This window comes from Equus quagga, unplaced genomic scaffold (genome assembly GCF_021613505.1).
Source record: "Equus quagga isolate Etosha38 unplaced genomic scaffold, UCLA_HA_Equagga_1.0 HiC_scaffold_162_RagTag, whole genome shotgun sequence".
Taxonomy (NCBI): Eukaryota; Metazoa; Chordata; class Mammalia; order Perissodactyla; family Equidae; genus Equus; species Equus quagga.
Window position 1 is genome coordinate 186,369 of NW_025792787.1, and position 21,122 is coordinate 207,490.

Here is a 21,122-nt window from a genome sequence, read left to right on the forward strand (position 1 = left end):
ACAGGTATGCTTGCTGTTTCCTTTCTGTACTGCTTGACCTCTTTCTAGAAACTACAAATAAGACTTTAGACAGCTTTTCCTTTTTTTGGCAATCCCTGCCACCACCTTCCCTGAGATAAGGAAAACTAGAGTCATGCAGTTTCTTCTTTCATAACGAAGATTTCAGCTGAAGGGTCGAAGCCTGTTGAAGATTGTAAGGTCTTTGGTCTTAAATGAAGTAAAGGTGCTCCCTGTCGCCACAGTTTACCAGGTGATTGATTTTTGGATAATTACCTCAAGTAGAGCCATGTAAGTAAAATCTTTATTTCTTAGAAACACCATATTGTAAATTGAGATGACTTTTGAGTGATACAGAAATATCAATTGATTATAAAAATCAGAAAAATAGCAGAATTGATCATAAAATAAACAAAAAGAAAATAAGATCCAAATTTTTACTTTAATAAATGTTTATCAGTTATGTGAACCAAACATTTAATACTAAAGATGTTATAAATGATTCTTCTGGGCAATTTTCCCACAAGGAGTGGGCTGGGGGGGGCGCTTAAGGCTAGTCCACTGCTGTTTATACAGGTGAGGCCTTCTCCTTTCCTGGGTGACATTTCTGTACAAGCATAGGTGTCCTTTGTTGTTCAAAGGCCCTTTGAAATATGTTCAAAATTAGGGTTATTTTGAAAACTCTCGTTCCTGATTTAATATGCAAGGATATCTCACAGTCAGTGTTGACTGGGGGCAGGGGCCGTTTCCATGGGGGTTTGGTGGCTGGCGTTCGTGTGGGTTACAGCCTTCACGTGGTCGTAAAGTGGAGTCTGGGCCTTGTGGTTGGGGGAGGGAGGCTTATTTATAATCAGACAGGAGTTAGATGCCTGGGTGTAGTGTTCCGGGGACGGCGGCTCTCTGTGAATTGCCGTATAAGCCCCTGCTCTGGCTTCTCCAGTTGACTGAATTTGAGAGGCTTTGGTACTTGGAAGCAATTAACATTTTTATTCCTCTTCGGAGCATCACACAACTCCACTGAGAGGATGATTTTTCAAGCACTCCATTGCCCGGTAGACTTTGCAGATTTTTCGGTACTTGCTTGGTTCAGATGAGATCAGAGATCTAAAGGAATTGCATTTCCAGGGAGGGGTTCTCTTTACAGTAGCGTCCTCGGCAGCTGTGAGTTGCTATGTAAGAGCAGCCCAGGGGCTCCCGTTGGGTTAGGAGGGACAGGTAGGGGTTTATGAGGAAGCCGAGTTTGGTGAGCAGGTGCACTGTTTTGGGTGATTCAGGGAGAGGGGGCTTGTTAAAAATGCACGTTCCTGGTCCTGTTCCCCAGAAAGAGTCTAATTCAGAAGGTCTTGTGGCGCCTAGTGATCCGTGTCTTTAACCGCTGCCCCGGGGCGTTCTGTCACAGGTCGTCTCTGTGACACTTGGAGACATGGTTCTAGTCTGCGTGTCGTATATTTGCAATATAAAATGAATTTTGTAGGCAGGCACAAAAGTGTATGGATTGGGCATTTTTGCAATGGTTTAAATTTCTTGCTTTCTGCCATAATGAGGAGCTCTGTATACTGACATCAACTGGCATAGCCAATGAATTGGATTTCGGTTATATCAATCTTTTGAATTAACTTTTTTACCTTTTCCGTTATTCTCACATTTTCTTTAAATGTTTTTTCAAGTCATGTTCTTTTATTACCTGATGTATTTCTTCAGTTTAAAAGATGGCATGAAAACATCTCAGTAGTATGGTTTTTCCAGAAATCAGATAACAGGCGGTCTTGCATTTGCGTCTAGAAGGTTACTGAGGCTGAGCCACGTCTCAGCGGACCGGAATGAGCCGGTCAGGACGTTCCCACAAATAACCCTCAAATAACATGACAAGCTTGGCTGAGAAGCAACTGGGCTTCAGTGATCTAGTCCAATTACCCAGAAGACTGCCAGGGCTCCGCAGTTTTCAGAACGCACAATCTGGGTCATTTGAAAGGAAAAAGAAATTAAATAGTTTGTGCCAAGGTGAATTTTAGTTTGAGCCTAATTTGTGTTACACTTTAGGAATGTGAGCAGAAGGCAAATATTTATATCAGATGGGAAATGTGACATTTTCAGTAGGCAAGTTGCTTGTATAATTTTGGCAGCTGAGAGGTTTCCTGATTAGATTCCGTTGTTGTTTAAGCAGCAGATTTGCCTGGGGCGACAAGGAAGTGAGTTTCGTATTGTTTTTCTACCACCGACTTTATTGGTTCACCTTATTTGCGTGCTAGAATAGTCTCCGAGAGGCAGGAACGTGATTCTTTCCCAGGATTTGGCTTGTCACTTTGGCAGCCCGGTGGAGACAGTCTTTCAGGGGGGCTGCCTCAGCGCAGCGGCACTGAGCAGGTGTCAGAGGGTGACACTGGCCACAAAGTTTGGTGCCCTGTGTTTATCCGACATCAAGTTAACCACTTCTCCTCCTTTGAGTTTGAGAGAATGTGGTTAACCTGCTGGTTATTGCTGTCACACCCCAGACTGCTATCCAGAAGATCGTCATTCAGAATAGGTATTATTCTGCCGAGGCCATGGGAGTAGGGCGATTGTCTGGTCATCTTTATTGTTCCTCTTCGCTTCGCCCAGCCTGTTCTCTGGCCGAGTGCCACTGGCTGACGAGGCTTTTTTGAGGTCTAGTTCTCACAATTATACTGTCTTAGACAAGTCTCTTGCCCAGAGGGTGTGTTTATGTGGTGGGTGATTGAGTTGGATGACAATGGGCAAGTGATTCCTGTTTGAAGATGGGCAGCCTCATCTGACTTCCATTTTCCAGCTCTCCAGCGCTCCCAATGCTAAGGAAGACAGCAGTCACCTCTTTTTTTAAAAAAAATTCTTTTCTTATTGTCCACTTGACACAGGTTTATGCAAACTATGAATGACCTAGGCTTCTTCTTCAACAGATATTTAACAGCTGTGACTGGAGCCTGGCATATAATGAAAAATGAAACAGATCTAGTTCCTATTCTCATGGAATTCATAGTTTATTGGAATAATTAGACATTAAGCAGATAATCACAAATATGTGATCACAAATTGTTCTGATCTCATGAGACCCTATGGCAGGGAAACTTAAATTTGTCTGTGGGATCAGAGAAAGTTCTCTGAGTCCCTGAGATCTCAAGGATGGGTAACCATTAACTAGGCGAGGGGAGTGGGGTGAGAGTGAGGGGTGGCTAGGAGAGTATAGGAACAGCATGTGTAAAGGTCCTGAGTTAGGAGAAGATGGCGTATTTTAGCTAACATCATTTAGGCATTTCATTTATTTTGCACTTAGGACTGTTAAAAATCATTCTTTCCTTGCTTGGAAGATCACTAAAAACATTGAGAGGCAAAAATGCTTGCTTCAAGATGTTCCTCTATCCCCATTCCTCCAATTTTTGTATGTGCAAACTTATCCATCTATTAAGGTCCATCTTGAAAGCCATGTCAACCGCAAGGGCAGACCCGCTGCCCAGTCCTCATGACTGCATGAGGAAACTTCCACTCCACTCCTGAGAAGAGAACAGCCTTGCGAAGATAATTCTGCCTTTTCAACAGTTAATCCGCCTGTTTCTCCCCAAGGGAAAAGGAAGGCTTTCCTTAATTGGAGACACTGGGAAAAGACACTGTGTGTATAAGGATCAGCCCCTTCATTTCTTCTTTGGGGTTTGTGCTGTTTGGAAGGGATCTGTCCTCTTCTCTGTGCCTGTGCCACTTTTCTTATAATACACACACTTTAGACAGGGCCCAGGCCTGCCTTATGCAGTGGCTTTCAACCTTAGAGAGGCGTCGGAATCACTTGAGGGGCTTTAAAAAGAATACCTCGGATCCTTGGATCCTGCCTTTGGAGATTCCTTTTCAGTGGTCTGGGGTGTGTCGTGGGCATCGGCGGTCTCTACAGCTCCCAGGTGATTCTGATGCAAGTGGAGGCCGAGAGCCATCTCTAGGCAGACATCTGGAGGCCTTGCTCTCGGAGGCCCTTCTCTCAGGGCTCCGAGGCAGGTGAAGCAGCTCGCCCACACCTGGCTGGATGCCTGTCAGCTGTGTGGGCTTCTCTCAGGTGGGAGAACCCGAGGTAGGAAAGCTTGATAAATAAGAAGTCAATTGTGCCTGCAGGATGCGCTCCATTTTCAAATTCAGTTTTATTAGTTATAAAGCTCAGTTTGATCTGCATCTTTCTGACTCCTGTATATATTTCTCTTTTATTTCTGTGCTTAGAGATAGAGGGATATCATTTATTATCATGTCAGATGTCAGTCGCACTCATGAAATAATTCCTCTCTGATCTTCCCCACTTTCTCCTTGGATGGGCAGTAATCTTTCTCTTTTGCACTCCACTTTTATTTATTCTGCAGTTTTTTTCTTCAAAGTGTGTTTTAGTTAATGTGTCTTTTGAAAGCAGCATGTGGTTTACACATACATATATATCCTACAATTTTGACTTTTAATTGGAGGATTTAGTCCATTTACATTTAATGTAGTTGCTGATATATTTGGCTTTAAATCTATTATCTTACTATTTTGTTTTCTACTTGTCCTACCAGTTACCTGTTTTTTCTCTCATTTCTTGCCTGTTTTAGACTAATCGAGTATTGTTGTGTTATTATTTCATTGCCCCCTATTTTTGCTGGGTTGAAAATTCTAGGTTTATAATTATTTTCTTTCAATATTTTAAAGATGTTATTCTATTCTTTTCTGGTGTTAATTGTTGAAAACTGTTGAAAACCAGACAGAGATCTGATTGTCATTCCTTTGAAGGTGTAGTGTGTTTCCCTCAGTTGGCTGCATTTGTGACTCGGTTTTCAGGGATCTGACTGTGCCTTGCTGGTGTTTGACTGGGCTTTATTTTGGTTGGGGTTTGTAGAGATTCTCGTGAGTGTTGGGAGAGTCTCAGCTGTTGTCTTTTCAAATATTGCCTGTGCCTGGACCCTTTTCACCTTGCTCATGGATCTCTTACACTCTTTTTTTTGCATTTTCCATTCTTTTGTATTTCCTTTCTTGCTTCAGTTAGAATATTTTCTACTATCTATATTCTAGTTCACTAATCCTTTCTTGAATTATATCTAATCTTCTGTTAAAGCCATCAATATTTCAGTCATTTTAGTATTTAAAAGAGATTTGGAGTATCTATTTTTACAGATTTCAATTCTCTGCTGAAATTTTCCCTTTTTGTAATGTGTTTTTTGGAACATTTTAAAGTTCATGTCTTATAATTCCAATACCTGAGATCTCCTGTGGATCCATTCAGATGATTGATTTTCCCTTTTGAGCTGGTGTCTTTGTCTACCTGGTAATTTTTGTTTGAATGCTGAACATTGTGTATAAAATAATATGTAGGCTCTGGATGACATTATCTTCTTCTAGAGAAGCTTTTCTTCAGCATTTTGCCAGCAGTTAGAGTGGTCATAGATCACCTTGCTCCAGTCTGGGATGGAGCTCTTTAGGACTGGGTTTGGAGGGTTTGTGAGGGCCGCTCTGCTCTAGTTCTTGCTTACTTCTAGGGTGTAGCCCTTCGAGGTAATCACGGCCTCTCTCTCTTGGAGGCCCTGAACTCTGGTTTTTATCTTTAGCACTGTGAACCTGTTGCTAGTTCTTCCAAGCTTCTCAGCCTCTTAGCCTCTTTCTTCTTTGCTTCTCAATCTCTGCTTGTAAATCCGTAGATGGCATGAGTTGAAAAGCAGCTTAGACTCTTGGACTCACTTCTCAGAGCTTTCCTTCTGTCTGGGATCTTGGCCCCTCAAGTTCTTGCTGCCCTAGTAGCTCCTCAGTGCCTGTAAGTAGTTGATTTTGGTATTTTATCCAGCTTTTCTAGTGTTGGTGGGAAGGTTGGACTGACACTAGCTAAACCAGTGGACCCCAGGGATGTGGTCTAGGAACTCCTTGGGAAACCCCAAGGTCTGAAGGTCAAATGTGTTGATGTTTGCATTGATGTAACAAAAGCAATGAGGAGTAAAGGTGGTGTAATTCAGTGTGAATCAAGCTCATGGCACCAAACTATGCTAGTAGACATTATAATCCTCACTATTAGGAAATTGCAGTTAAAACAAATGCCAGTTTCTATTGAAAATGCCCTTGATAAAGTGGTAAAAATTATTTATTTTATTAAATCTTAATCTTTGAGTACACCTTTTTTAATGTTGTGTGTGCTGACGTAGTAAGTACAGTCCTTGCCTCCATATCTGTGGGTTCTGCATTCACGGATTCAAACAAACAAAGATCAGAAGGCCTAGGATGGCTGCATCTGCATTGAACACGTACTGACTTTTTCTTGTCATTGTTCCCTAAACGATACGGTATAACAACTTTTGACATAGCATTTACACTGTATTAGATATTGTAAGTAAACTAGCGATGATTTAAAGTGTATGGGAGGATGTGGGTAGGTTGTATGCAAATACTATGCCATTTTATATCCAGAACTTGAGCATCCTAGATTTTGGTCTTTGCGGAGGTTCCTGGAACCAATCCCCAACAGATACCAAGGGGTGACTGTGCGCAGAAAGCACTTCTGCTGCATCCTGAAATGTAACAGTTATCTCGTGGAGAAGCTTGTGTGATTGAGTGATGTGCTGAACTAGTTTTGTTTCTTTCTTTCATGGACCAATATTTTTACTTGAGAGATTGACTGACAGACAAATTATAGTTCTCAGAAATGAATGCAGCGAGCCTGCCTCTTCAAGACAAACAGCTGAGAGTATTCCTTGCCAGTGATAAAGCTGGCAATGGGTCAAGTGAAAATTAGGAAAACTTGTATCTAGTAGTGTGAGCTTGACAGCTTCCCAATATTTAAAGGTGTTTCTGATAAAATTGGTGATGTTAACTAATGTGATTTTTATACTGTATAATGAAATATGTCAACATTTGGAAGATCTACATAAAACAGTGAACCGGTATTTTCCAGATGACCAGTTGATGATGTTACAGACTCATGCATAGGAGAAAGATCCGTTCAACGTGTAAGATAGACCAGTGAATTTTAATGTAACAGAATGAAAAAACTCACTGAGGCGTTTTCAGATTGCACATTGAAACTATTTTTAGAAACTTTGTAGTTTGTTAAGTCTGGTATGGTATTAAAGAGGAATGTCTACAATTATATAAAAAGACTATTACCGTACTCCTCCTTTTTTCCAACTACGTATCTGTGTGAGACTATATTTCCTTCATTTACTTCAGTTGACATACATATTTCAAAAATTGAATGCAGAAGCAAATGTAGGATTCGTCTTTCTTCTCTTAGGGCAGATATTTAAAAAGATCAAAAAATGTAAAACAGTGCTTTTCTTCTTACTATTTGTTTTTGGAAGATAGATTTTGCATTAAAATATTTATTTTAGTATATAATGGCATTATTTTTAATGATTCGACAAATATCTGAAAGTTTGTCAGTTTTAATTTCTAATGTGGTGAATAGTGATAGATATAAACCACGTAAACAGAAGCTCTTTAGATTCTTCAAAAAATTTTAAGAACAAGAACCATTGAGATGGACCCTCATAACTGGAAGCTGTGTGCAGAAGAGGCCTGGATTACTAACGTATTTCTTATCTATATCCTTTTGCTCTTAGAGAACTCAAAATTTCAGAAAATTTTGGCCTTCTCTACATGGTAACAAAGAAACAGATTGGCTAATTTTATAACTATGCCAGGCAGGTTAAATATTATTATTGTCTAAACTATCAGCTGTCAAGTAGATTGCTTACTTTTTAATGTTGAATTAAATTAGGTGATTATAGCTTTTGACTTGCTAAGCATTGACTAAATACAGAAAGACAAATGGCATGAACACATAGTGTATAAATATTGGAAATTCTTATCATGTAGTTGAGAAAGAAGAGATTGAAGTGTTTTCAACCACTCTTGCCATCCAACATCAAGATTCATTGTTGAGAGTGGCCTTGACTCTACAATGCACATTAGCCATGATGGTGGTATTTAGTTAAGACGAAAACAAGGCCTTTTGTTGTCTTAGAAACAACAATTAATAAGATCAGATTAAGTTCCTTTTGTTCTTTTTCTTTTTTTTGGTGAGGAAGATTGGCCCTGAGCTAACATCTATTGCCAGTCTTCCTCTTTTGTAGTTTTTTTCCCTCCCTAAAGGCCCAGTGCATAGTTGTATATCCTAGTTGTAAGTCTTTCTAGTTCTACTATGTGGGACACTGCCACCACATGGCCCGATGAGTGGTGTGTAGGTCCGTGCCCAGGATCCGAACCAGTGAACTCGGGGCTGCCAAAGTAGAATGCACAAACTTAACCCACTCACCCACGGGGCCAGCCCCCAGATTAAGTTTCTTAAAGCATTTCAGTTTTAGAAAGTTTTGCAGAGAACTTCAGAAACTCCATTCCCCACCCTCAATGAGTGTAATCATTTTCTCCCCGAGAGAATATGAGTTTATGAATAACGCACCCATGATTGTAAAATGGCTGAAAGATAAGGTAGCTTTCTTCATAACCTATGTCTTACCAGACTATTCCCATCCATACTGGGTTCACTCTTTTATAAAACTGCCCTCTTCAGAGTTAAAGCTGTCCAATTTTGTTCTTGATTATTCTCTGATTTTATGTGGGAAAATCTTATCCCTGTAACAAAATTTAGTTTTTGAGGGTAAGGACTATGCCTACTTTACATCATCCACAATGTCCTTTTGGTAGGTGGACTCTTGGTACTTGCTGTTCAGTTTGAAAGTTGATAAGCAGGAAGTTAATTTTCTGTCTGCAGGGATTTGTTGAGAATTTACTGTATATAAGGGGCAATGTTAGGCACCAGTAGCTCTGCATTTGTGCATCTTGCTTTCACCCTGGAGAAACAAATGACAAGGATTTAAAGTGTGGAGGATCCTGACTAGTTGTTTTGAAGGAATTGTTCTCGTGGCAGTAGAATTTTTGTGAAAGAAGCCGTTTTGTCGAAAACCCTACCTTCTTTGCAAACATTAGGCAGGCGAACAGTTTCAGCAAAGGAATGGCAGTCATTCTCCTCGGTGCACAGTGCTGTCAATCAGATTTTAAAGAGCCCTGAAAGCAGGATTGATTTCGATTTCACATTTGAACTGGCGTTTGCACTGGCAGCCAGCGGGTCTGGTGGATACTGGTTTTCCCATTAAGAGGCGGGAACCTCTCCCTTCTCGCCTTTGTTGCTGGCGGGCCCCTGACGAGGCTTGTGCCAGTCCTCGGCAGTTACGCCAGGGAGCTCAGCCAGGGAGTTTGACTGCAAACTCATAAACAGGTGCACTAGAAAGGCAGTCTTTCCACCAACCTTATTGATTTTAAAATATCGCTTCTCTGGGTGTTAAATATAACGACACTTAACACTGCTCACCACGCTAACGTGCCATAGCAGTGGCATTTGTTGGTCCTGAGTTTGGATGTATAATCTGATAGATTTCAATAACATAGGTAAGGAAAATACTTAGTTAGAAGAGGCTCCTGTGACATGGAGGGCTGAGAGCACGCGCTCTGCAGGTGGGCTGTCTGCTCTGCCTCTTTCCAGCCACGGCCCCTCCAGTGAGCTCCCCTCAGTGCCTAGAGCCCATTGCCTGTAGAGCAGGAAAGAAGCGAGCTGTTGGGAGGCTTAGCTGAGTTAATGCATACACAATGTCACCTTATGTGTTTGACTATTATTATTGTTTTCATTTCTGCTAATTAATTAGATCATATTCTAAGATTTCAATAATTAGTTGTAGTAGAACTACCTTCTTCGCCATCCCCCTACCCACATTCTCAGTTTCTAGGTTGTCTGACTGTGGTCTCTGTTGCTAGAGTCTTAAGAACTTCATGATCATGTTTTTTATGATGGTGATTGTCTGCAGTGGTGAGAGAGGTATTTCAAATAAATTTCAGTTTTTCAATATCAATACCTGCTCAATTATCTCCCTATATATGCTGCCACTGGCAACAGCCAAGGCATGCCTGTTGTTAATTAATCACTTCCACTGAGAACTTAATTAGTGTCTTCATTAGGATCATCATTGAGTAGCAGGCAGCAGCACTGCACGCCAGCTGCATGTTCTTGGCCAGCTCCGGCAGCCATTCTGGTCCTCTGAAAACCCAGACCGAGCAGGAGACCTGCCGTGCCGCTGTGTGTTTCTGTCCTCCTTGAAGAAGTCTGTGGGGGATCATCAGTTGTCTGCGAGGCACCCCTGTTCTGCCACCCACGCAAAAATCAGGGAACATGTCCACTTCTAACGGATCGATCAGAAGACCAAGATTGGTTATCGAATTCTTGTGATTGTGCTAAACAAGCTGGAAACACGTTGTTGTTGTCTGCAAGCGAAGAAAACTAGACCATGTATTCTGAATATGACAGAGTATTTCATTTTTCTGCTGAAAGTTAAAATTCTTTCCTCTTGGCATCATTGTTTTTAAATATGTTTTTGAAGTATTGCTGTCTCGTTACAGGATGAAATCAGCACTCCATTTCCTTTCTCTCCATCCTCAGGAGAAGATGGGAAAAGGAGGCAAAAGTAGCATCTTCTCTCCTTATTTTCCTCTAGAAGCAGGAATTGGCTTGGGGGTGAGAGGCAAAACCAAGTTACTCCCAAAACAATGTTTCTCCAGACTTTTGGATGGGATGTAACTTTGCAACAATAAGATATAAATAAATGCACCAGTGGCTGCTCTTGTATAGAAAGGGGAATCCTTCCGGTCAGCTTCCTAAACGAGGACAGGCAGCGTGAGCTGGGCCACCTGACTTGAGCGTCTTTGCTTCGTTCTTTTGCCTATTAGAGGCTTTAGGTGGGTGAGGTCAGTCGTGAGCGTGGTGAAAGGATCAGTGAAGTATTTTGTATCCAACAGACTTGCTGCTGCTTCCGGGAGAAGTGGAGCCGGATGCGAGTGCCAGTGCTCCCTCTCACGTCCCTTCCGTGGCCCAGCCTCTTCCCCCTGGAGGAAAGCCCAGGCCTGCCAGGAAAGGAGCAGACAAGCAGAGGGAAGAGGTACTCCACAGGGAATTCCGTCTGTCTCAGAATTGCCTTGATTTTGTAACCTGTCCTTTCAGAGAAATGCTGCTTTACATATATGCTTTCGTATTTTTCTCATGGGAAAATTTAGAATTCAGCTTGCTTAATTGGGTCCCTCTCACTGCCATCTATCTCAAATGTGTGTCTATCTTTTTTAACACAGAGAGCAATTATGTCTTTATGTGGAAACTGTATTTGTTTCATGATGTACGCCGTGCTGCCGGACAGTGCCACTGCGGACTACGCACTAGAAAGGACGGACAGTTTTCTTATCTCTTTGAGTCTGAACTGGCCATTTTTCTCTTTATTATTGTTTCCGAGGTCCCATAAACGTCTTGCATTAGTTAAGGTAAGGCAGGCTGTTATAGTAGAGCATCCCGAGGGTAATTCAGTGGCTGGAGGAGATAGAAGTGAATTTCTCTCCTCTAACAGTCTGCGGAGCCTTGAAAGTGAGCAGGTGGCTGTGTTCCCTGCGGTCAGCAGGGGTCCAGGCTCCTTCTCTCTGGATCTCCACTCTGCCTTAGGATGTTGTCCTCACGTGCACATCTAAGTCAGGTCACCGTCCTACCTGGAGGGGCAGCGGCTGAGGGCATGGGGACAGCGTGTCCCCCAAGACTCAGGATTCTGGACTCTCCATTTCTACTCACATTCCATTGGTGACCGCTCAATCACATGTTCCTCCCTGCCAGCAGCGAGGCTGGGCAATGTCATCGGGCCATGTGCTTGACACACAGGGGAGAACGGGCTCTCCACCACGTTTGCTCTTCCAAATGCACAACTTGAAAGTCGTCTTTGCCATCATCTGCAGCTCTTCTGCATATACATAACCACGTGCACCAGCCGAGGCTGCTGGGGGTGCCAGGTAGTGACCTTTATCATCCTTTTCACTCTCAAAGGGGATCAGGCACAAGGAGTTGCTAAGGGCTCTGTATTATTGCTGCCTAATAAACCCCCAAGGTGTTTCTTGGTTATTTAATCATTCAGGTCCTAGTCTTGTTGCTTGAAGATATTCTGTTATGGAAGCAGTCGCTCAGTCAGAAGTAATCCACACATTTCAATCTTTAATTGCCCCTTTCTTGTAGAAATTTTGTTCACGAACATCACAGAAGTATATCTAGGATGCTTGCAGGTTTATATTAAACCTCTAAATTGGTTACCAGATAAACTGGTTAGGACAGTCACTTCTCAATATGCTTTTGGATCATGGATTGCTTTCTCTGAGTAGTAAGAAGCTAAAACCGCAAGGTTGTTTCTAACAGGAATCAGTTTCTTTTAAAGATTGTTCATGGTCTTGACTTCACGTGTGACCATACAAATTATTGGACCGGGCAGTGCTCATGGTGCCTGTAATTGTGCCCTTATGGAAATCGTTATGATGGCCTACCAGTTAAAGGTCGGCATGCTCCTTTTCATTGGCCCAGGTGTGGTTCCCGGGCCCAGAACCACACCTCTCGTCTGTCAGCAGCCATGCTGTGGCAGTGGCTCATGGAAGAACTGGGAGAATTTACAACTCTACACAACTGTGTACTGGAGCTTTTGGCAGGGGAGAAGGAGGAAGATTGGCAACAGATGTGAGCTTAGGGTGAATCTTCCTCTGCAAAAAAAAAGGTTTCAGTTGATGGGTTAAAAAAAACCCAGTGATTTCTGGAAATTTCATAAAGCCAGTAAAATGCAAGTTAGAACCTTGTGTATGGTTGTATCTTTAAAAGGACTATAAATTTCTTCTCCCAAAAACACAAATGTTTTTTAATAATGAGATCAAAATTTTTGTGCTGGCAAACTCGTGAGACATAGATGAGTAGCTTTCGCTGTTTTGAATACCCAGGGTAATATCTTGGTTGGGATTTTTATTTCTAACAACTGTTTGTTAGAGAAACTTTTCAGAACTGTCTAGAATCACAATACTGCACAATCCTGCCTTGTTTTAATAGCGTTAATCTCATTTTAAAGTATTCAAAGCCAGTAAGAGAGCATAATCATCAATTTCTAGCAAATATGTCCTGTAAGGCCTGCCCGGGGGCTGTTTTGGGCCAGAGATGGTAGTTGCTTTCTGTAATAAATGTATCGTGGATGTCCCGACTTCTTCTTAATTGCCTAATAAGAATCGATAACTTCCTGATATGAATTGGACCAATTTAATTTTTCCCCTCATTTTATCATGGTTTTATGCATGTGCATTTATTTCTCCCTTAAAGTCAAACGTTTTCCAAGAAGCTTCCACTTTCCATTTGTAAGTAACTTCTTGCCTTAGTTATTCTATTTTGATGAATTTTGGAAGTTTTGAACAGCTTTATAGAGCAAAAAGAATTCACGTTAGGAAGATGAAAAATTGTGATTTCTGCTCCCCCTGCCAACGGTAGAGGAGGTCACAGAAGAAGCTTTTACGGTATTTTAATGGGAGACCTTTGTTTTTCCAATTCATGGTGGGACTCTAAAATTTCTCACCTATAGTTTATTTACCATATTACTTTGTAAGATAACTTGCAGCTAAATGCAGCTATTATTGATTTGAGCCTTAGTTCTGTTTTCTTTAATTTGCCCATGTGTATGATGAATGAAAGTGATTCCTTGTGTAACAGTGTCTTTCTTAGAACGAGTCATAGGAGCAATTTGAAGGAAACTAGCAGTTTTCTAATAGTGTACGGATTCCATTCCCTGAGAGGCTACAGGAAGATTTCAATTAGATTTGAAATTAGACACCTGAAATCCACATATTTCTCTCAGCTCCTTAGGCAAAAATAACAAGTTAATAACTGAATTCACAGTTGTTGTCTCTGTAGCAGTAGGGGATTTGGTGTTCTATTACACAGAGTCTGCTCTTTGAAATAAGTCATAATTTCAGTTTGTAACCTAAAGCCTCGGAAACACAGAGCTTTGAACCCCAAAATGAACCTGACTTGAGAGAAGAGAATTCCCAGTGTGCACAGGAGCCAACAGCTGAAGTACGTAAATAGCATCGCAACTTTACTCTGTTTCAAAAGCTGTCGTTTCAAAGATCACAGTGATGTCTTCTGAGTTTCAGTGTGCGTCTTGTTTCACTGTGAATTACACATGCGCCTCTTGTCTTGGAAGACTCTAAATTCACTCCTGTGTGTCTTCATAAGCTTACTTAATTAAAACGCAAAAAAGTCAAGCAGGGGCGAGTTCAGTGCTGTGCGTACAGTAGACATGCAGCAACTGCTGAATGACCAGACAGACAAAAGCCCTCACTACCTGCTGGAGGGATCTCCTGGGATCATAGCACGGTTAGGGCCATCCTCTCCTTTCTTCTCTGTTGGTTTGTTCTCCTCAGCGTGTGCACTGGCTCAGGTCTCTCCCATCCTTAACAAAATGAAACAAAACAAAAGAAAAAGCAGCCTTCCCTTGACCTTGGACGACCTTTGGCTGCTGTCTGTTGTCTTTCCTCTCTTCATCCAGACTCCAGAAACCATTAGAGTCCACTCTGCTAGTTGACTCTGCTTCCTTTCCCCTCATTCCTCATTCGACATGCAAATGTCATTGGCTCCAGTCACCCTCCTGGACATATTCAGAATAAAGGTAACAGTTACTTTGTAGTTGTCCAATCTCAAAGGACACTTTCAGTCTTTGTTTTAATGGCTGTCTCTCCTGTGTTTCCACCATCAGTCTTCCCTGACACTGGGAGTCCGCGGGTTCTCCCTTCACTGCTGTCCGTTCTGTGTGCATTTCTCTGGTTGTTCATTCCCTGCCTCCACCCACCCCTTCTGAGTTGGGGTTCGTCGGTGTTCCTTCCAGACCTCTGGCTCTTCCCGCTCACGATCCATTTTCATCTGCAGGTTTTACTTGTATGCCTCCGTGTCTGTATTTCCAGCTTCAGGCCTTTTTCTGAGCTCCAGGTTGTGTTTTAGTTGCCTGTTGATCTCTCTGTCTGGGTTCCTTTAGGGTACCTTCACATCAGCTTGTGGAAAACTGAGCTTATCTTTACCCGCTTCCCTTCCTGCATTCTTGCTCTTCTTTTCTTTCTGTATCCAGACCAGTTATCGAGTGCTGCCATGTTCCTCTCTGAGATTGTCAAATCTCTGCTGTCTGCGCCATGCTCTCACTAGGAGCTTCAGCAGGCCGCTGCCCTAGTCTGCTGACTCCAAATTGACCCTCTGTTTAACCTCCACAGTGACCTCTCTAGGTGCACTGGCCTCAGGGCAGGGCATCTTTCAGTTTGGGACACGCCTGTGTCTCCAGCCCCTGTCTCATTGTGGGCGCTCAGTGAACATTAGAGTGAGGGAAGGAATTTATCTGCAATGCATAGAAGACTAAGGATCTACTGTGCTTTCAAAAAATCCTTCAGGGACCTTCCATCATCTCTAGGATAAACTGCACGTAAGACCTGTCATGACCCAGCACCGTCTTCCTCTCTTGCCACCCTCTGCCTTACACTTTATGCTCCGACAGCACTGAACTACTTGCAGATTCACATGTGAAATTCTGTATCTTATTTCCGTGGGCTGCTTCTGAGAACTCCCCTTGTCTGCAAAGCTCTCCTTCCTTGAACCTTGTTAGTTAATATTACCCTTTAAGATTCGCTTAGATATCACCTCTTCCAGGAAGCCGTCTCTGGTTCCTTCCCAATTCCTTCCACCTTGGCCTGGGTTAGGCGTCCCTTCTCTGTTCCCGTCACCCCCTAACTATACCATTTGTACTTACTACATTTCGCTCTAGTGATTTTTTATGTGTCTGTCTCATTTCTCTCATTTCACACAAGTCTTCATCTTTGTATCCTCAACACCTAGCACATGACTAGAATTTAATAAGAACATAGTGTTTGTGGAAAGAATGGAAAATATCTGAAGGACATTTGTCCGACATTTTGACTCAGGGATATACTGGCAACATTGCAGGATGGGGTGACAGTGACACCAAATGATTTAAAATGTCTTGAATATCGTATTTTGGCATTGCAAATAAAATTATTACTCTTCTTGGTTTCCTGCTTTTATATTTCAGCATTTAACCGATTGCCTAGAGAATTAATCTAATAGCTGCTGTTAATAACTCAGTTTCTAAGTGAAGAAATTGACATTTTTAAGTATACTTTTATACCTTTGAGTGTATTACAAATGAATAATTCTTGTGTTGGCATCACATTTATTGACTAGCTAAAAACTTGTTTTGTTTAATACCAAATGACTGATGAAGGAAATCGTGCTCCGTAACAGAGAAGAATTTAAGTGTCTGAAAAAAAACTTAAAGGAAAATAAGATTTTTCCACTTAAGGGTAAATTCTGTATCCTTAGCACCATGATGTTGGCTGTTATGGCCGCCAGGTATGCTAGGAGCTCAAGGGAGAGGAGTGAGGATGATGGGTTGGGCCATATCCGGGAGGACTGACTTGGCCCTGGGAGCGAGCCCCTATCAGAGATCTGGAAGTCCGGCAGACAGGCCTTACTCTCGCTGGGTTGCTGACACAGGTGGTCTTGGGTGCGGATGAGTGGGAGGCGAGTGGGAGGCGAGTAGGATTTCCTGGCAGGTGGCCATGCGCGACTGAGAGCGAGTCCAGCTTCAGACTGGCCCCTCCACGCCCCTGGAACCCTTTTTGCGTTCCTTTGTCGGAGAGCGTGGTACATGGTATTGAAATCATTCACTTACCTCTATCTTCACCCTGAAGTTAGGAAACCTTGTGGACACAGATGTTGCTTTTTTCATCCTGTGTCCCAGTATCTATTATGTATTAACCACTCATAAGCGTTTATGGCGTGAACGCGTGAAGGTGGGGTGGGAATGGAGGGTTGTTTGTGTCGTGTAGAGCGAGTGTGAGGAGGAGCGTGGTGTCGCGGGGACTTGAGCTCAGCAAGGGGATTTCTCTGTTTGAAACTGTGCTCCGGCCTCCGAGGGAGGTCGGTGAAGACACTGTGGCTGCCTCGAGCGAGAGTGGCCAGTGAGATCTTGGCAGCTTTTAGAGGCCTCGGGTTGGGGGTGCAGTGGGAACATGTGGGGACGGGCAGCCTGAAATTGGTGGACACGTGGATGCCAGGCCTCTCAGGGGGCATAACAGGGCAGCGTGAATGCCATCACACTGAATGCACTAGGGGGTGGGGCTCCCCTCGGCATCTGCCAGGATCCATAGCATTCGCTCAGGATGGGGTTGCTGCCAAGGCTGCCCGCCTCGCTGCTTACCGCTGAGTGGAGCTGGAGAGGCAAGGATGCTTGTATTCAGAAATGAACCTCCTGTGTCATTGTGTACGTGTTTCTTCATTTGAGACAGTCTACGCACCGTTGCCCTACTGTCACTTTGCTTGTGGCGATGGTAAATTTAATCTCAGAAAGTGACCAAAGTGGACAGATTAGCCACTCTGCAGACCGACTCACCGTGTACAGCTGCTCTTTGCAAGACAGTCATGGATCACGTGGAGCCTCTAGTACGTTTGTTATGATAGGTGATGGGAATTGTTTAGCTTATTCAGAAAAGGTCTTTTCTCCCAAAGAGCTGTGACTCAGCTTAATGAAAACTTCAAGGTGGATCTTTACTGCTGTCTTTGTTGAGAGGGTGAAGCTTTCCATGAAGCACATTGCCCTGGATTCAAATCTTGCTTCTCCCCCTTACGGACTGTAGCCTGGGGCAAGTACTTAAGCCTTCAGAGCTTCCTAAAATGGGGGTAACAATGCTTCCAGGTAGTGTTGTATCAAGATTACTGCTAATCCCCATGTGGTTCTGAGTACTGGGGCTAGTGCCTGGTGGGAACTCACTCAGGGCATCTCCAATTGTTGTCTTTGCCAGGGAAGCATACACTTTCTAATAGAGGAGATGAACAAGTCTCTGAAAGTTGTTCCCTTGCTGGCTTTACTAGGAAAGGATGATAGATGGCTGGGTGTGTGCCGTTAGCCCTGCGCATCGAACCGCAAGGTGCAGCTTGCCCAACAGATAGGAGATACCTGCTTTTCATGGCTTGTTTTTTTCACCTTCAATAACAGCACATAGTTTCTGAGCTATAAGCTCCATTTTCAAGAACATTGCAAAAGCCACTCAATGGGATCATTTTCCATGCCAGAATATTAAAAGCTGATTATTAATTCAGGGCATTTTTTTCATTTTTGTCTAAACCATAGTTTTCAGTTATTTCAGCATCACCATCCGTGTGACAGAGCTACAGAGCGGGGCTGAGGGGTTTCGTCCTCTCACACCTTTGCTTTTGGGGAGACCGCGTAGGGTGATACAGTGCGAGTAAGGCATTCTCCTCTGGTTTATTGGAAAATAGGGTTTTTAATCTACCTTCCTTGAGGAAGACTTTAAAACTCACAGATTGTGAATAAATAAATACAAAATCATTACATTTCTTTACAGCTACTCAGACTTATGATAAATTCTGTAATATTTTTAAAATTCTTGGTGGGGAAAAAGGAATCCTGGACTTTTTAATTTAAGCTGAGACTATGTGTTTAATTCCTACTGTTTGTGGCCCAGGAATTATATGTGTTATTTCAAGAAGTAAGGATATTAAGTATAGGGTATTTTTATCTTTGAAACTTATGTTTTATTGATACAAGTCTTTTTTTTTTGGTGAGGAAGATTGTCCCTGAGCTAACATCTGTGCCAATCTTCTTCTGTTTTGTAAATGGGATGCCGCCACACTGTGCTTGATGAGTGGTGTGTAGGTCCATGCCTGGGATCCAAACCTGTGAACCCCGGGCTGCTGAAGCAGAGTGCGCTGACTTAACCACTGTGCCACCGGGCTGGCCCTTGATACAAGTCTTTTTTTGTAGATGGTGAAAATGTATTTAAGGCTGATCAAAATATTAAGGTATACTTTCTCGCATTTTAATATAGCTCTAAGTTTTTTCATATGCCTCCAGCCCTAACACTACAAGTGGTAAAAATGTCATGAATGTGTGCAAAAAGAGACTTCCTGATTCTTGCCGTGGGCGGAATTAGCTAATGATGTTCTTTCAGATGCAAGATGGTGCAAATGGGCATATTAACAGGCTTAAATTAGGTCAAATTGAATAATTGAATTTATTCCTTTACTTAAAAACAGCTTAATCAGCTGAGAGTTCTGAAGTCTAAGAAAAGTTAATTAAATATTAATAGAGAATTTATGTTTTCAACCTTATCTTCATTTACAAAGATTGTATATGATTTTCCTCCTTTGTTATCTTTAATAGATGCTCGGGGACGAAGTCCAGCCCTTCTCACTTGATGAAGAATTCGATTATGATGCTGTGACGCTCACCCCCAAGTTCACCCCTGCAGAGATGGATGCCATCAAGCAGCTGTCTGCGCAGAAGGGAGAGAACTCCAGCACAGACGCAGAGGGACCCCGGGACTGACTCACCAAGACAGCTTCGTGCTTATTTTTATTTTGTCCTTATTCGAGCAACGTTAAAATAAAAGATAAACCTCCTGTAGCCCCCTTTGTGGAAGTTTATGTTTGTGTTGATTTATCAGTTATTTGGAAGTAGGAGATGCAACTAAGAACACCAGAAATCTCTGCCCTCACAGAATTCTCTCTGTCCCATTGTGCTGCGTCCCCTGGCTGGTAGGTAGGGGCAGATGAGGTGGGAAGTGGGGGCAGAAAGCCTCACCTGCCGGAGGGTCCGTTTTGCTGAGGGTACTGCAACCAGGTAATGAGGGGGTGTTGTAACAGAGATTCCAAACGGCATCCTGCCTCCTTGAGGGTACAGGACAATCGCCCGTGCAAAACACGCTGTAGCACATAGAGAGGCGATGTTGTGGGTGGGGCGCTGGTCCCGGCTACCCAGAGACAGCGGGTGAACGTGAGTGCTGAGAGCTGGGCTTCCGGGATGGATTGGGGAAGGCTTCGCTGAAAAAGAAGGCATCTGAGAGTTGATTGTGTGTTACATATTAAATTCTTGTACTTTGTTGTTGCCGTTAAGCCACGTGTGATGATAGTTACCAGGCGCAAGGAAAGCTCTCTATCTCCAGAAGCTTAAATGTACTTTAAGAAGGCAAGACATCGAGAAGACAACTCGAGAGTGTAGGAACACATTATGAAGTGTTAGTTGTGTAGAATACCCATAAATGCGTTAAGGGAAGGAGAAGACAGGGGTCAGGCACAGAAGGGGGAATGGTGTCTATGAAGTCATTTTATTATTGAAGGAACCAGCAACAAATCCAATTACTTAGTCTGAATTAGTTTTCATACAGGCCTGTGTGTACGTGTGTGTGTGTGCGCGTATGCGTAAAAACTTCCATTTATATTCCTTACACAAGAATGCCCTTGATTTAAAGATGTGATAGAGTGAAGTGATTGTCACATCTGTTTTTCTTTATCTAGTCAACAGACTTTCATAAAACCCCTCGGCACACATTTATGCGCCCAGCCTTATTCCTGACGATGGCAGGATACAAGTGAATTAGACACGGCCTGATTTATCGGGGAAGACAGATGTATATACGAATATTTACGGTAGAGCCGCACCATCCCATTGTAACAGCCAGTAGCTGCGCGCTCTTGAGCACTTGAAATGTTGCTAATGTGACTGAGGAACTGATTTTTAAATGTTACTTAATTTTATTTTAATTTAAAGCAAAAACTTGACATTTGATGCAGTTAGAAAACTTTCAAGTACATTTGGAACAACTTGGGTATATGAATCTACTTTTTCAACTGTAAAGTTTATGGCATCAATACAGATCAATTATTTCTTAGGACAACTTAGTGTCTAAATTTAAAATATGCTTTAAATGTAAATAAACATTGGATTTTGAAGAATATGAAAAAAATGTAGAATGCCTTGTTATAGTTTTTGTATTGATTACATGTTGAAATGATAATATTTTGGATATATCTGGTTAAATAAAACATTAAAATTCACTTAATTTCTTTTTACCTTTTGAATGAGGCTACTAGAACATTTAAAATTACACACGTGGCTTTCATATTTCTCTTTGACAGCACTGCAGTAGAGGGCAATCTGTGTTGTAAGAGGTGTGTCCTAAGAGCTACTGTGGCAAAGCAAGTTGGAGTTAATCATGGCGTGGAGAGCGGGGGAGTCTTCCTGGAGGAGGTGACATTTGAGCTTGGTCAGGAAGAGTCGGTGGGAGGTTTTGATGGGAGGCTGTTAGAATAGTCTGTGGAGATGAGAAGAGCCTGAGTGAAGGCAGTAGGTGGGAGCCGAGGGCAGGGATTTGATTCGGGATTTGCGGGTGGAACTCACAAGGACCATGGATTGATGCGATGTGGGAATGAGCAGTTGTGAGGGGAAGGC

At 42.6% G+C, this 21,122-nt stretch overlaps 1 protein-coding gene across 5 annotated transcripts in view; it reads left to right on the forward strand.

The window, feature by feature from the left end:
- Positions 1-19,298, forward strand: part of IFTAP (intraflagellar transport associated protein) — a 68,207-nt gene extending 48,909 nt beyond the window's left edge. For 4 of the 5 annotated variants that reach the window (XM_046648997.1, XM_046649001.1, XM_046649000.1 and 1 more), the window contains 2 exons: positions 10,780-10,919; positions 19,056-19,298. In XM_046648997.1, the coding sequence (XP_046504953.1) occupies positions 10,780-10,919; positions 19,056-19,116 (201 nt within the window). In that variant the 3' untranslated portion in view covers positions 19,117-19,298. The remainder of the gene's footprint in view (positions 1-10,779; positions 10,920-19,055) is intronic. The other variant, XM_046648999.1, reaches the window with a different exon arrangement.
- Positions 19,299-21,122: the final 1,824 nt, after the last annotated feature.